Below are 18,217 nucleotides of genomic sequence, written 5' to 3' on the forward strand. Positions count from 1 at the left end.
AGGCAATATAGAGTCATTTCATTTCTTATTTTACATTAGGTTAGGTTATGAGTGTCCCGAAGGGACTACAAAATGTTTCACATAAATATTTTATTCAACCAAATGAAATATATATCAGTAGGAATATCTTATTCCTATTTGATTTAAAACAAGACTAAGCTATTTTTTTAAATCAATGATTTTAAAACCATTCCTAGAGGGATCATTATGGTGTTGTCTGCCGTGTGTGTGCCCAGTAACGTGACCATGCTGGGCTATACTCTGGTAGGAGTCGGTGAAACTAGAGCCCTCCCCCCGGGGAGACGATTCCCTAAAAAAAAAAAAAATATTTGAAACATTTAAACATGGAATACATTATACAAAATACGTCAATATTATGACAGGGGAATTGTGGTCAATTTAGGTTGCCAACATGGACATTATTTTATGGTCAGTTTGTTCATCCAGTAGGATGGGATGGGATGGGGTAGATTGGTTGATGGTATGTATCGTTATGTTAGCCAACAACGAGTTTCACTTATCATAGTAAATGGTATAAGATTTAAGTAATAATATATCCATTACATATTTTAATGCTGGGTAGCTTTCTAAATAAATAATATTATAGGATAGGTAGATGGATAAAAGATATAGGTAGATAGATAGATAGAAGGATTGGTATGTACAGTAGATAGTTGAATAGATGGGTGGGTGGATAGATGGATATTTGTAGATAGATTAATAGATAAATGAAAATGCAAGATAAATTTATAATCATTTAATTGATAGTTAGATACTTGTATATATAACATTAATTTGTAGAAAAGTCAAAAAATAAAAATAAATCTTTGTTTTAATATTTTATTAAAGTATAAATAACAAACGAGTTTTAATTTAATACAAAGAAAAAGATTTAATTTAGAATATATATGTACTGCCGGAGGGAGAAGATTTTTTCTTCAAACTTCAAGTTATATCAAAACTTTTTTATTAAAGATAAATTAATCGAAAATATTGCGATCATTGTCCCAAAATAAAAAGTAACAAGTGTTTTTAGTCTGTAGCTTATTATTTTGATAGCTACTGAACTGATTGAGTTTTGGATTTTATGGAAGTTTCATTTAGGTCCCGGGGTCATTGGCTATTTGATTTTTAGATTTATGTATTTGTATGGTTTTGACAATTTTTTAGCCCTGTTCCTGAGCTCCTAGATGCTATGAGCGCAGACGATAGTAAGACATAAAATGATGCATAATGGTCATACTTTTTGGGCTGAAAAAAAATGGCGGTATAAACTATTCTTTGTATGAACCATGCTTCCCTGATTTTTAGTCTTTCAGCATTTCGTGTGAAATTTAAATCAACAGATAAAATGATTATCATATTTTTAAAATAGAGTAGCTACTCTTTTATTTGAAGTATGTACGTCCATACATTAAACTGAGCTATGCAACCTCTTAAAAAGTAACTATGACGGAATAAAACTTTATTTATACTGGCGGCCTCTAAGGGCAATTGAGAGGTTTTAGGAAGGGGGGTAAGTAAGAACTTAACCTTCTTTTTTAGTTTTAAGATAAGTAAAAGAAAATTGTAAGGAATTGATTTTTTCTATGGACTTTTTTTCTTAGTAGAGTTGATGTCCCCACCCTTAAAAAAAAGAAGTTCCATTGTAATGGAAAGCAGGGTTCGGAAGCCGCGTCTCAGCCGCGCATAAGCCTCAGTTTTAAACCTGCTTGTGAGCAGAAAAAGAAATTTTTGAAAGAAGGATTGTCTACTAAAGAGACAGTTTTATACATCCAGCTAAATTTTATAGTGATAAAATGACGATTTCACTGAGGCTTACACGCGGCTTCCGATCCCTGATGGAAAGCCATCTTCCAAAACAATCAAACACAATCAAACACCTTTATAAATAAAATAATATTTTACTGTCTTTTTTTCTTTAAAATTACTTTAATCCAAAATCTTTATTTAGAAGATACGCTTATAAAATTCGTGTATAATTAATTATATTATGAAATATCTCTGAAAATTAAGAAGCTAATACTTGTATGCTTTAATTTATAATTATCTTATATCATTTAAGTAATCATTAAGTTACACAATAATGTTAAAAATTCTTCATTTTAATTTTTGTTAAGAGAAAAATATTAGGATAAACCATTCTATATACTAATGCAAGTTTGTAAGTTAAAATCTTAAAATCGCGTTTATATTGGTCCTAATTTTAGGCCACTTTGCAAAACCATTAGATAAAAAACTACTATTATCTTAATCAAAGGTATAATATGGACTTTAGTAAAAATATTTCCAGTATGGCTTTAAAACCGACTAATATTAGCTGGATTAGAACCGGTTCTCAGCCATCCACAAATTTTCCACAAATATTAAAATTAAAACAATAAAATAAAAACCAGCTATAAAGAAAGTTTTAAAATTGATTTTTTAATATCTTTATTCCAAATTCCGTGAAAAAAAATTTATTTTGACCTTTGCATTTTTCATCAAAGAATTAGAAAGTTTTTTTTAAATATGTATAATTAAAAGGCTTTTAATTAATTTGATTTAATTTTAATAAAATAATTTTAATAAAGCTAATTAGGATTTCAGTAACATACTCAGGAGTTTTCAAAAAGTGCCTAGTCGAGAACAGGAAACCCTCGATCCAATGTTATAGGATGGATAGGTGGATAGGTTTCTTTTATCTTGGGTACAGAGTAGCCCCGCATGGTTGAGACAATGGAGGCATATACCCCACAGGGTTAGGGCCACATGCTTGGGTTAGACATAAGAAAGAAAATCTCACCCCCCTCCCTCCCCCCCCCCCCCCCCCTACAAATTAAAACAAAGAATAGGAGGAGGTTCTGTGCCCTCTAGGCACTTCGAAGAAAAGTCCAATATAATGATACCTGTATCCAGAGTCAGGGGAGCTAAGCCGCAGGTCCAACTCAAACTGACCCGCAAGCTCCAAGTTTCCCATCTCAGAACTATAGAATAGTTAACTTTTAGAAAAGAAATATAACAAGGGGAGGGACAATGTTATTTAAATCCTAACTTTTTTACCTTTAAAATATTTACAAAAAAGTTAATTAAATTGAAGTCATCTAAAGGTATGGAATGTACTATTTTAAAATATAATTTTTAAAAGTTAATTTTCCTTGAAAGATTATTTCCAAGATCTGAATGTTGACATGAACTGTGATTGGACAGGTTACACAAATCTAAATTTTAAAAAATAGATAGATAGATAGATAGATAGATAGATAGATAGATAGATAGATAGATAGATAGATAGATAGATAGATAGATATTTAGATAGATAAATAGTTAGATATTTTGTTAGATAAATAGTTAGATATTTAGATAGATAAACAGATAGATATTTAGATAGATAAACAGATAGATATTTAGATAGATAAATAGATAGATATTTAGATAAATATATAGATATATAGATAAATAGATAGATAAATATGTACTAAAAAATCCAAACCTGACGTAGATTGATCTGACTGGCTGCCGTCTCCAGGTATAATACTGGCCTCCAGCAACCCGTGGCCACCCTCCAGCCCGCAGTCCCCTCCTTCCAGAGGAACAAAGTTCAGTTCAGAATAAATGTTCTCCTCCGGCGAAAGATCCTGTTGGTTTATTAATGATAGCTCAATTATTGTTTTAGTAACTCATAATTCAAAGTTTGATAGCAATAGAACGATTTGTATTCTTACTCAATATTGAAATAAAATATAATTTAGTTGGACAAAACGGGTTGCACAGTTGCTTAACTTCTTAAAAATGCTTATCTGGAAAATCTAAAATCTACACATATTAATTTAAATGTATTATACACAAATACGCAAATTTACTTCAGAGATACAGGTATAGGGACACTTTACATCCAATTGTACACCTTATTTATCCTTTTTTAAATAAGGCTTTGTTGTTGGTCCATTAAGATCTATAACCATTTAATCGATAGAATTCTACATTTTTGTTAAGCTGCATATAATACCCGGGATGGTATTATGCTATTTTAAATCTAGAACATTAAAAGAAAATTTTATATAATTTTTACTATTCCAAAATTCGTGAAATCATCTATGCTACTAAACTAACAATTTAAAATCATTACAAAGACATTGTAGATGGGTTTCATAATGATTATATTGATAGAATTACAGTATATCACAAAAATATGTTGGGTTGATATTATGCTATTTCTTTACTGTGAATTAATTATGTCTATGTAAATTGTATTTAGTTTTGAACACTGCTGTTTATGGGGGCGAATAATTTGTCCATGTTTGGGATAGCATAGGAATACAGGGATAAGACAGTGGCAGATTAATTAACATTCCCCTAATCATGAACTTTACACAGTACACATTATTTATTTATGAAAGTTATGCCTTCAAAGAAGATATAAAAGCTAAGTACAACTTTAAGTATAAATGACAAAAAAGCCTAGATTGATCAAACCCACAGTTTTAATATAGTAAGAAATATTAATAAAAAAATGGCTAAGATTCGTAATATTTCACACATTAGTCGAGCCTAGACCCTATTACGTCTTGCGCGTGATACTGATGGTAAAGGTAAACTGAATATCTTTACCCGTAAACAAATGCAACTTATTTCCATAGACACACAAAACCAAAGAGTTGGTTGTCTTTTGAATGTTATTCACCTATTATCCATTATTTTATGGCAACACGTTCAGTTAAAATAGTTAAAACATTATGGGCCTTAAAGTCGAAGAGAACCCCGCCTCAAACAGGCAATAGGAATTAATATTAAAAATGTTTTAAATATATATCTTATTTGATAGTTCCTTCATCCCTGGGATGGTAAGCTAATTTGTCCATGCTTTATGTAATAACAAGATGTTTTGCCATGTTTTGCCAAAGAAACGGTTCATTTTTCTAAAAAATATTAAAAGATTTAATATAATTTGTAGCTAAAGGGGGAAGACTAACTTATCTTGAAAGTGACACACGCCTCACTCTCGCAAAATAGCCTAAAACCTACCCAGTAGAGATATGAAATATCCCTGATAATTTTAAATTTATATTTTTGAATGCCCTGTTTTAATTTTTTTTTTTAAGAGAGCTTGTCTTTGGTTCTAGCCATGACCAAAAAAGATGTTCGTTGGGGGCAAATCTTTTGCTAACATACAGCCAAGATTTTTAAATTAAAGTTCATAGCATCTATTTAAGTACCTAATTGTATAAAGAGTTGAATGTCTTATACTTTCCTTAATGAAAAATAAAGAGAATGCCTTGGTTGTACCTCCAAACTTTATAAAAACAAGCTATGCAATTTTAGAGATCTTTAGCATCAAACAAAACACTAGTTATTGTATTTACTTTGAATATTTAGCAAAAATGTCATCTACCATAAACAGCAAGTAACACAAAAGAATAAAATTTATCTAATCATAGGCTAGGTTTGTTAGGCTAAAATCAACGCATCTTGGAGGAAAGGGGTTCGAGCCTATTAAAGGCCTTACAATAGTAGACATGTAAAGGAATACCTTGGCCCACAAATAGGTACTAATAGTTACCAAGCATATTTTTTCTGTGCTAATATATATATACTATATAATAATCTTGTTTTTTTAATAATATCCATTGAGATCTCACAAACAACTTATTACACAATTTTTCGTAAAGATTAAAATAGTTCCTAGTCGGGTTTTAAGGAGTTGTAAAAGAAAAACAACAACTCAAAAAGAAAATAAGTAAGATTAAAAATAGACATCCATACCTTAAACTAATGAATGCCTGTTCTAGTCAGTTTACTAATAAACCCGCCATCATACTTACAGAATAAAATGTTTAAATGGTCAACAAGCAAAAAATGAAATAAGTGTAGGTGTTGTTTTGGTAATTTCCCTTTAATGTCAAGTGATAAAACCGCAACCCTCCCTTCCAACTTTGTTAAAGTATGTCTTTGTGTTGCTTTTTTATGTTAGGTGTGGTTAAGTTTGCAAGTGCATAATATGATTAAAGTACCCAAAAAGGGTAGACTCAAGTTTTCAATATTTAATCTAAAAGGAGGGTGGGGGGGGGGGAGGTGTTGAGATGGTCTACTAGTAAATTCGAGGGAGAAACATATCAGTAAAAGATTAACTTAAGGTATTTCCAGAAGGGGAGTGGTCATTGGTCTGTAAATTATACTGGTACCCAACGATTTACAATAAACACACAAAGTAATTTTATCAAAACTTGATTGGTTACTTCAAAATAGAGGTGTCCAAACTTTTTAACTAATAATTCGAATAAATAACTATTAAATTATTTGTTGAAAAGGTGTAAAAGAAGACACAGCTAACTTGAACCAGCCAATCAAAATTTACTAAAATAAGTACCTAAAGTTTTTCAGTTGAATATAATGAGAGCATGACTATGAAACTTTGAGTACCGGTACAATGTCCCCCCACCCCTCCAGATATAAATTATGAGCAATGCTTTCAAGTTCAATGGCGTTGAGAAGAATTTATTTACTTTTTTGAACAGGGTTTTTTTTGAGAGCATCAGATTAATGCAATTTGGCGACTATTCAGATAAAAATGATCTCAATATCATTTTAATCTTTTCGTGAATATAGAGATAAGACATTGGAAGATAAATAAAAATTCTACCAAATTCATGTGCTTTAAAAACTGTCTTTAATATCACAATTAATTTATTTATCATTGTCTTATCACTGTATTCATGGATCTTTGAATATGAAGAAATGGATATAGGAAATACGTGGATATTATGACAGGGGAAAATTTGTCGTCAATATTGGCCTTATTTATTGGTCAGTTCGTTTGTCCAGGGGATGGGGTAAAGTGGGTGGACGTGGAGAATCATTATTTTAGCCAGCTGTGAGAATTACTTAATCAGAGTACATGAAAATCTGGTGCAACATTCAAGTAATATAATATCTATTTATAATGAAGGTATAGAGAAGAAGCGACATTAAACAAGAATAAAAATATTCATTTCCGTAACTGTTATATTAAAAGGCAACAAGATGGAATATAAAAAAGAAATTTAGGTATTTAAAATACATATAAGATGGTTTTAAATAGGTTAGGTAAGTGTCCACTCCGACGTTTGTCACTCCTGCGTTTGTCGTAGGACCCTATTCTGTAGTACTATAAGAACATAAAGAACTCCTCAAATGGATCTTATGGATAATACAGTGGGCGATAACAACTATGATAACAAGATTATTATGTTTTAAGATAGAAATTATTGGTAAAAAAGTTTGGACACTGTTAGTTTAAAACAACTAATCAAGAAAGTACACCAGCATAATTTACAGTCAAATGTCCCCTCCCTGCCCGGTATTTTGTATATGTTTATTTGTATGAATACGTTTCTATTCAGATTTAAATCAGTCAATGCTTGGACATCTTAAATACGTTTATCAAGGTTCAAAAAAGATATGTATTCGAAAATATTAAGTAAGGACGATTATTTTCAATAATAAACAAACCGAACGAATTAACAACAATAATGATATAAGTATAGATGTATAACCCAGACAACTACCTGGCCCCAGTCTTAGCAAATTGCTTTATGCATTTTTGTAGCGACTTGGCTGCGTTAATATTTACGATGATATTGGCTGATATTCAAAGACCCAATTAAATGGGTCCACGGGGTGGGGACATACAGTTATTTAACCCCCTTCCCCCTTTTTTATATTAAAATATAAAGTTCGCCTCATCTCTTTTTGGGTATTTATGTCTACGGTCTTCAGACTATTTTTAGCTACAGAAGAATCCTTATTTCATATGACTAGCCTATTCATAAAAAAGAATTATAAAAATATATAGTATATGTATTTTACATAATATAGATATATATTGTACTTAAAAATTCTTAAATTACATTCCACCTTCTTCTTCTTTAGATGTCACGCGCTTGACTTGATTCAAATTAAAAGTTTTAATATATAGAGTCATTAAAACTATGTTTACTTATGAATCGTTGAAGTCACCAAAATGATTTCGATTAAAAACTAATTATTTTTCTATAATTATTCAAAAGCTTTCTAGCACTGAAATGAACAGTTAAACAATCAAACGTATTAAAAAGAGAAATTTAAATAAAAATGTAATTTCTTAGTGATGATAAACATTGCATTAGCCAATAGAGTACCTAGAATAGAGGAATAATTACATTTTTGTAAGACTTTTAATTTCATTTTCCTCCCCCTTTCTTTGTTTTTTATTTTTACTTTTTTAGTGACTAGTGTCTGTGCCTCTAGCGTCTAAAGGCAATATTTAACAATAAAATAGCCTCCATCAGGACCTATGTGAATAATGGAGAAGCCAATCGGTTCAGCAGTTACCCATATCTTAAGCTACTGGCAAAAAATCTTACTACTTTGTTTAAAGTATATTCTTTTCCCCCTTCCAACAACTTCACTAAGAAATAACAAAATGTTTGTTAGAATTGTCCATCTATTATCAACAGCTTTATTTAAATGTACAGTGTTAATCATTCTTATAGCAGATCCATCCATCTATCTAAAATGTCCATCTGTCTATCTGTTGATTATCTTTAATGACATTGCTATCAATCTTAAAAATAGAAATACTAACCAACAATTTTACCAAGACTTTCCACAAATATTTCTGTTGAGAAACCGCAAATACAGATTGGAAATCTTAAATGAGTGATATGTGAGTGTTTTGATGTATATGTCTTCTGGGATAGATAATTAGATAGAAAGCTAGCTAGATAGATAGAGAAATAAGTGAAATAAGACTTGATGAAAACAAGTATTACAGTTTTCAGAAAAGCCAAGCTATCCATAAATTGCAGAATCAGATGCAATGAACATATACATGCCCTATTAAAATAAACAATAAATAAACAAATAATATTTTGCATTTATCTATTCGCATCGTATTATAGACAGCTTTCCGCGGATATTAAAAAATTGTTTGTAATACGATGATCTACATCATTTACATGGCCAAGAAACGGTTCTAATCCAGCGGATTTTAATCAGTTTTGAAAACACTCTGGAAAAATTATTCTCGTTATTTCCCTAATAATTATGTGGTATCCACCTAGGTTAAATGGCAGACACCAGAGTTCAAATGACTACGGCAGTGCGAACAGACGTGGACACATATATTATAGAGAAGCTACGCTTCTCTAGCAATCACTAAATAATAAACAGAGTCTATTCAGTTGTTCCTTTATTCAGGGTCTAAGGTTTACTAAAGTTGTACAACATAATATAAATACATATGGATTAGGAATAGAGATAGTTAAAGGTAAATCATACAAGTAAAACATAGATAGTTGCAATGGTTAGGTAGATGGCTATCCCTGTCCGGGGGAGGCAGGATAGCCCATGGAACAACACAATAGGTAGATAAGCATAGAGGGGTTGAGTGGTAGGTCTGGATACTAAAAGGGAAGGTTTGATGATTACTGTGACAACAACAGTCTGTGTGGGTGGTGATTCTATCGGGTGAAGGAAGGCTTAGATCCTTTATCCTCAGGGCTGAGGTGGTGCTGATAACTTGGTGGTTGAAGGGGAAGGTTCCGGTGCTTAAGAAGGGAGAGGGAGGGGTAACACCCCTCCCTCCACTTGCAGGACAACTGAGGGATGAAATCAATACCGTTATCTGACATATTTGCAGGTGGCTTTACAATTGTAGAATAACAGGATTTAGCTGGGTGCGTAGCATCACTATAATGTCTTGGTTTCTGCATGGCCCAGAGTTGCCGAATACCACAATTACACATCTACTGTCAATTAATTACCTAAGGGTAAATTATCATGAATATGAGACAAAAGCAATTATAATTTCTACAGTGATCTTCAGGTATAAGACATTGGACGATAAATTGATATACATCCCCAACGATAATAAACGAAATGCAAACTTCTGTAAATTTAGATAATTGTTTTTTGCTAAAAACTATGATAATAAACACCCTAAAGATAAAATTTATGATATTAAATTTTCTAAATGATTTTTTATGGTCGGCTATTTTAAGCGTTTGCTCTAAAGGCATATTTTATATAGTAAGATTAAAAAGCAAGACATAGCTTTCATGAGAATTAATTTCAACAATTGATAACAGTTACGTATTATACAGATTAAATTTTTCAAAAAGTCTTGCATGTTATTTTAAAAATCAAAACAAAAACTTCAGGCAGTTTCAACAATAAAAAAGCATAAAATGATTCTGGTAAATTTTAAATTCTATAAATATACAAGAAAATTATTGTAATTTAAGCCGAATATTCAGTGACATAGTGGCGGACAGGCATCAACTATATGTATTGAGTAGCTTCGCTGATATTAACCAAAAGGGAAAATTAGGAATAAATGTTAAATATATACGTAGCTAAATGTGATTATTCTTATCTGTCAAATTTATAAGTATAGGATGTCTCTAACAGTATATTTGAATCTGATTAACTATACAAATTTAAATTTATAAGACATTTCTTAAAACAGCAGAAGTATAAAGATAGATAAGAAAATCTTTATATTTAGATTTTTACACCACTTTCTTAGCTGTTGGTTTAATATGAAAACTATTTTATACTTAACCTAACCTAACCAGTACAAATAAAAAAAAATTGTATTAAAAAAAGGGCTTTTTCTTAGAAGTTCTTTTTATTGCCCATAAAAAAGGGGATAATTTCTAATATGACGTCATTCAGGGTACTTTGGCAATTTGTTTTAATATAAAGAGCATCTTTTTCTGAACAATTAGATGTTAATATAATGTTTTTAACTTTCAAAAATTTTGTTATTAAATCCTTAGAAAAATTGTTGTATCAAATGAACATAATTTGTATGGGTGTGATTAACTGGAGAAATTTAAATTCCACACCCTCAATCTTAAATTGGTGTTCCCGCCAAATAGCAACAAAAATCTACGAAATTTCATTTTGGCAGTATAACAGTAACGCCCAAGATCGAAGCACAACACAAGGGTTGAAGCATGTGTTATTGGAAGGTGTGATGTTTTGTAGGTACTATAAAAAATATAATCGCTGAAGAATAATATTAAGATACATGTAATTTTCACAATATTTAAATTAATGGTTGAAATGAATAAACATATTTCTAAATGTCCAGAATTTTGCTGTCAGCTGTTTGATACCTTACAGATCTTAAGACGCTTGAATCAAAGATGTATGTATGTGGATAGATAGATAGAAAATAAGAGAGAGAAAGGGTGGGAAAAGAGAAATAGACAGAAATGTTGAGATAGAGAACAAACAAAAAGATATAGATGGAGAGAAAGAGTGAGAGCAAGAGAGAGAGACAGAGAGAGAAAGAGAGAGAGAGAGAGAGAGAGAGAGAGAGAGATAGAGAGAGAGAGAGAAAGAAAGAGAGAGAAAGAGAAAGAGAGAGACAGAGAGAGAAACCGAGAGAGAGAGAGAGAGAGAGAGACAGCGAGAAAGAGAGAGAGAGAAAGATACAGACTAAGATTGATAGATAAAGATAGAGAGACAGAGAGTAAAAATGATAGAAGAATCTAAGAAAGATATATAGAGAAAGTTAGAGAAGTTTTAATAATATGATAGCAGAGGAGAGAGTGAGAAATTTCTGTTGATAGATAATGTGAAAATTATAACAATTATAGGTGTCAATTATAATATAAGCATCACTATACATTTCACTTAATTCATACACATAATAAATATTATTTATAACTATATTTTTCATCTCTCTCTATCTATCCTTTTCTCACTTTTCTTAATTCTCTTTATTTTCTCTTTTCCTCCCTTTTTACATTCAATTTACATAACAATCTTCTTTTATCCAAGGAGAGAAGGGACATTGAATTTTAAATTATACTCGTACCCAAAGCTGTACAAACATGTTCACTGATTCTTCAACTGAAATACTTTTGTGACTTGATTCAGATCTTAATCGAATGATACATAGTATTCATAAGTGCCAAAACTTTTCTACGAATAATTTTAAGCTACCAAAGGAGTAATTTTCTTTATCATAATGGGGGTAAGTACATAAATTAATACTCCATTATCGTATCCCCTAAGATCCGACCAATCAAAATTCAATGATAGTCCCCAAACTTGTTAAGCCATTGAATAAGAAAATGAAATAATCAAACTTTGGGAACTAGTTTAATAAAAAGCACAATGATCCCTCCCTACCCTTTTTATTAAATGTATCTTATTTGTATCTAAAAATCAGTCATTCTAAGCTAAATTTCTGAAGAAGCCAATCATTTAGTAGAAGAGAAAAAGACGGAATTTTACCTACTGACTAAATATTTTTCATTTAGTTACCTTACGTAGACTATATTGCATGCTATAAAAGTGATCATAGTTGACAAATAATTAACGTTGATGTTACTACCAGAAACCTTTATCTACCAAACTTCAATAGATCTAACTCTATGGGAAAGATTGAAAAATGAATTAAAATTATTAATTTGATTATGTCCTGTTTTTAATTAGCAAGGAGGTGAAAGTGTATACATTAATATTGTCTATATATGAAAGTAAAATTGTTGTAATCAACTAATTTTCATTCAATGAAGGTTTGACATACAAAATGATGTGATTTAGAATACCTTGGGTATTTCCAGGGATCTAAACGGATAAGTCAATGGCCGATTGGCATTCGCAATGATGATAAACAAATTCCTCATCTCTAGATTACAAGTAGTCTTTAAAACGTTTGGACACTCAACTTTATAAAAATTCAATACAAGTCCCCAACGTTGTTAGGTCAACGAATAATAAAACGTTCTCATAAATTTTTGGGGACTAGTATAATTAACAGTCCATTGTCCCCTCCCTCCCTTGGTATTTCTTAACTGCGGTTGGTGTTAACTAAACCCCCAAACATTGAATTTTTAGTTTTTAACACAGTTATCAAATACCTACCAAGGACTGAAATAAGGTTTCTCTGAAATCTTGCGTTATTTTGTCAATTTTCCGACGAAACACATGTCTATGGGTTGTTTATTTGCCGTCCTATTGCTTTTAAAATAAATCTACAATGTCATTCTTCATCTTCACTTGGAGTGTTAAAACAAAATAAGTAAAATAACATTTGAGAAACATTTCTGTCTATAATTTATAAGTTTTATTCTTCGTTTTACTTGGTTATATTTCTTTTAATAAGTCTTAAGTTTTGCTGAAGATCTTAGAAACAGTTGAACTTAAGTAATTAATAAAGAGACTTTAAAAATGTACGGAAACACTATTTACAACAAACGGCTAATATACACAGATTTTACCAGAACGAACAAAATCAAAAAAAGTTGACACATTCTACAAACTTGGGGGTGAGCATACACGATCAAAATGGTTGATAGTGGAAGATGGTGATCATAACTATTTTCAGATATCTTCAAACTTGATATAACCCCCTCTCTTTTTACATTCCCTTTGAAGTGGATTATTTTGGATTAACTATTATGTGATAAGGTGTTTATACAAGTGCGCCAATGTTTTTTTTATAAAATTGTTAAAAAATGACATCTGTTTGGTTTTCCTTTGCAATTAAGTTTTTTTTTAGGTACAGGAAGGTTTATAACTATTTTGGGAGAGCGTATCTCCACCCTCCCAATTTAAAATCCCCCCCCCAAATTTTTTTTCTGAATATTTCTTATTAAAACTCAAATTAAAAAGTAGAAGGGCGGTTGACTTATCCCCCTCCCACCTTAAGAACACTTAGAGGCTTCTTGGGGGCGTTCGTTGCCCCTAGTCTTTCTTAAAATAAAAGCTATGTCTTGCATTTTTTTTCAATTAGGTGTTTGATCACGAATTTCATATGGTAAAAATATTTTTCTTATTTAATTGTTATCCTAATAAGATAAAAGTTATGCTTGAAAATTGTTTTAATAGCTATTATTATATGTTGCATTTTTAGATAAACGTGAGAGTTGTGATCAGAATTTGCATATCATTTGTACTCTTTTGCGTCATTGTGTATTTTCAGATATGTATTACCCGTCATCAAATGGTTAGGGTGGGGGAGGGTAGATATACCACACTTTTCTGGGATCTTGCTGTGTCAAGTATCAACTGTTGGAAATATCAAAGGATGACTCCATGCAAAATTTGAGCCGGATCCGGCCAAAACCGGCCGTGAATTTTATAAAAAAAACGTTTTTTTCCGTTTTTTAGGGGGTATCTGTAAATCAATTCAGCTGGAGCAAAACCGGTTGGAGGTACAAAAAATTTACTTCACATGAAATTTAGCCAATGCACTTGCCTACAAAAATGTAGTTCATCATCAACTTGATTAGACAACTCTTTCCCCTCCTAAATGTCCATTAAAACCTCGGAAACGGCAAAAATCGCCAAAAATCACGACTTCGGCGGCGAATAACGGCTAAACGGTCAGCCGGAGGCGAATAAAACATAAATAAAGAAATGTGCGCCTCAAAAAGTTGTTCAACATCAAAGAGATGCTTGAAGTCTCTAAAACGACTCCTTCTCCTCCTTTAAGGGGAAAAACTGAAAAAACGTGATTTTCAAAAGTATGCCCACTTCGTGGGTGTGGGGGGCACTGAACCCGTCACCCCAGGGTCACCAAATATAAAGTCTAGGCGGCCCACAATGCTGAATTTTCACCAAGTGAAAGTCTTGTGTCATTATCTCTTATGAGAAAAAAGTTATTAATTAATTAAAGTTTCAAATTGTGAATTTTTGATGGATTTCTTTGATGAAATGACAGGCTGGTCAATTTTTAGGCCATTTTGGCGGTTTTTGGGCCGTCACGCCCAAACGGTTTGAGATAATCTCACGGGACCTTTTGCCCAACCTAAGTCTGGTTATTTGTGAGGTCTAAGAAAAAAAATCCTGGATTGGATGAAGCACAACGTCGCTGCGCGTCGTCAAAATCACTGGTCGGCTCATTTTGCCCCCTCAAACCCTCACCTCGTGCCATTTTTCTGTGTAAAGATTATAATTATAATCTTTTGCGTAAGTCTTATTTTTTTCCTAGACCTCACAAATAACCAGACTTAGGTTGGGCAAAAGGTCCCGTGAGATTATCTCAAACCGTTTGGGCGTGACGGCCCAAAAACCGCGAAAAATGGCCTAAAAATTGACCAGCCTGTCATTTCATCAAAGAAATCCATCAAAAAATCACAATTTGAAACTTTAATTAATTAATAACTTTTTTCTCATAAGAGATAATGACACAAGACTTTCACTTGGTGAAAATTCAGCATTGTGGGCCGCCTAGACTTTATATTTGGTGACCCTGGGGTGACGGGTTCAGTGCCCCCCACACCCACGAAGTGGGCATACTTTTGAAAATCACGTTTTTTCAGTTTTTCCCCTTAAAGGAGGAGAAGGAGTCGTTTTAGAGACTTCAAGCATCTCTTTGATGTTGAACAACTTTTTGAGGCGCACATTTCTTTATTTATGTTTTATTCGCCTCCGGCTGACCGTTTAGCCGTTATTCGCCGCCGAAGTCGTGATTTTTGGCGATTTTTGCCGTTTCCGAGGTTTTAATGGACAATTAGGAGGGGAAAGAGTTGTCTAATCAAGTTGATGATGAACTACATTTTTGTAGGCAAGTGCATTGGCTAAATTTCATGTGAAGTAAATTTTTTGTACCTCCAACCGGTTTTGCTCCAGCTGAATTGATTTACAGATACCCCCTAAAAAACGGAAAAAAACGTTTTTTTTATAAAATTCACGGCCGGTTTTGGCCGGATCCGGCTCAAATTTTGCATGGAGTCATCCTTTGATATTTCCAACAGTTGATACTTGACACAGCAAGATCCCAGAAAAGTGTGGTATATCTAGGGGAGGGGGGCTGATGTGTTTGGAATGATAGAACATCTAACTTTATCTTTGCTTTACACAGATTTAAATATCGTTGGTAAATATTGAAAAATCTGACATCTTTCCTCAAAACTGACCCCTTGGTTTGTTTGACTTCTACTTTAGGTCAGGTCAGGTTATGTTAGGTTATATTGGGTACTGGGTAACCCCGCAGGGTTTGGGTTGTCTGCAGGCGTTGGGCACAATAAAAAACGAACAAGGGGGTGAGGGGTTAACTGTTGACAAAAAAAATTTTGTTGGAAAATATCGACAAACATATGAAAGACGTATCTTTAAGTAAACTCTTCCTTTTCCAACCGTAAAAAGTCATTAAAGCAGAAATTCGCGAAATTAAGCTTTCGTTTGGAAAATTTTCAGCGAAGAAATTAATCTGTTAGTTTTGTCTTCGTCTAAAGTTACAGAAAAACAAAGTTATTTAATCAAGGTAGGCAAATTAACAAAGACACAAAATGCGCGAAAAAAAATATAAAAATCAATAAGTTTAGAGAAAACAAAAATCAATAGAATTAAACTTATTTAGCCTTTAACATCTAAACAAAAAATGCATATTTAGAATGATATGATTGTCATCAATAAAGAAAATAATGATAAGAATTATTTTTCAACAAATGAATGTAAGATTACTTGAGAATGTTTTTTTTGTCAATTAAAATATAAAACCTTGATTTAACTTAACTTGTGTTATTTATTACAATTTAATTGAATTTAGATTACTTCGGCGATTAGAACGGTAAAATAGAAATTCTCAGTTGTTTTTTCGCAAATAAAGGCAATTAACAAATTTTGACAATTTTTTTATTTAAAAAAAATAATAATCTTGAGAAATTAATTTCCTGAGATGTAAATAAGTCGACTATGTATGTTAGATAAGATCCCAAAATCTTCTTGTTATATTAGAATTTTATCTTATAATTGAGAATATATTATTTTTAATGTCAATTTCCATAAAAATGTCTTACCTTATATTTCAGAAACAAACCTAGTTTTTTTTACAATAATTGAGCTGTATAAATTCCTTGTGGTGAAACTCTGAGTTCTGTACGAAGTAGGTGTTCTCCGGCTCTGTGTGCAGGTTGTAGATGTTGGTGCTGTAGAACCCGTCCTCGTAGATCACACGGTTACCCTTGAACCCCTTGATCTGAAGGGATAACATACATTCAATAAATATAGTAGATCTAGTACCCTAATAACAAAATTTGACCAATAAGAACAAACTATTATGGGGATTAACTATATGTGATTAAATATAAATAAATATTTTTGGTCCATAAAAATGAATAATTTTTAGTACAATACAATAAAATCGTTTTTAGACAATGGTCGTGGAATCAAAGGATTATTTTTGGCATCTAAAGAAAAATTAGCTTGCCTCCAACTTTTCACTATTGATTTTTTTCTGTTTAATAAGAGAATAGTTATTTCTTGCATCGTATTATAAACGGCTTTCCGCGGATATAGAATGTACAATTATAAGATTAAAACCATTCATTTTAGCCCCGAGGTGCCAAAGGCACTAGCTAAAAAAACTGGTTTTAATCTTATGATTGTACATTTTTATATTCGTAGAAAGCTGGATATAATACGATGCTAGACATAGTTTTTTCGTATGGATAAGAACCGGTTCCTATCTACCGGATTCGAATGAATACGAAAAAACTAGTTTTTCCATTTTTGTTATAACAAAGTGTTTTAACAGTGCTTTAATCTTTACCTGTCCTTGAACCGTTTGAACCGAACAAATACCTACATTTCTAAATGGTCTATTGTTTCAGTTTTGGAGTAATTTGTTTGAAGTTTTGAAAGACTGCGGTGAAATACAGGAATAATAATTTGTATTTCCAAATTTAAATTTATTTACCCGTATCGCTTCAAAACCAATTAATATCCGTTCGATTAGAACCGGTTCTCAGTCATACTGACAAATTATGTCTAGCATCGTATTATATCAAGTTTTCTACGAATATTAAAATGTACAATGCCACGAGATGCCAAAGGCACTGGCTAAAAAATGGTGTTAATCTTATAATTTTACATTTTATAAAAGCGGAAAGCTGTTTATAATACGATGCGAGAAATAACTATTTTATAATTATTCTTAAATCTTCCCAAAAATTTGATCCCCTTATCAAAATATTATACTAGGACAAGCAAACAAAAATTGTAGCATCAAAATGACTTGAACCAAACAATTTTACCTCGCTTATCATCGAAGGAAAATGTGCAATTTTTTTGCAATATCCACAAATTTCTTTGCATTTGTGGAGGTCCAAAGAATCTGAAAATTGTTGTGTTACAGTTGGTTTTAAACAAAAATTGGACTGTAAATATAGTGTGATTTTGATGGCCCTTAGGAACCATTTTGATATTGCATCGTTATTTGGACAGTTTAGAAGATTTTTTGGGGGGGATACGC

At 31.8% G+C, this 18,217-nt stretch overlaps 1 protein-coding gene across 1 annotated transcript; it reads right to left on the reverse strand.

Annotated features, from left to right (window-relative positions):
• Positions 1-159: 159 nt before the first annotated feature.
• Positions 160-18,011, reverse strand: LOC145326601 (uncharacterized). The gene is made up of 6 exons (XM_080169972.1): positions 18,000-18,011; positions 16,798-16,942; positions 3,473-3,658; positions 3,137-3,200; positions 2,889-2,966; positions 160-310 (listed from the first exon to the last, which is right to left on the reverse strand). Exons 1-6 carry the CDS (start codon positions 18,009-18,011, stop codon positions 160-162), a joined length of 636 nt encoding a protein of 211 aa, XP_080026098.1.
• Between the last annotated feature and the right edge of the window lie 206 nt (positions 18,012-18,217).

The sequence above is a fragment of the Acartia tonsa genome, chromosome 8 (genome assembly GCF_053477335.1).
Source record: "Acartia tonsa isolate MP-2025a chromosome 8, ASM5347733v1, whole genome shotgun sequence".
Lineage (NCBI taxonomy): Eukaryota > Metazoa > Arthropoda > Copepoda > Calanoida > Acartiidae > Acartia > Acartia tonsa.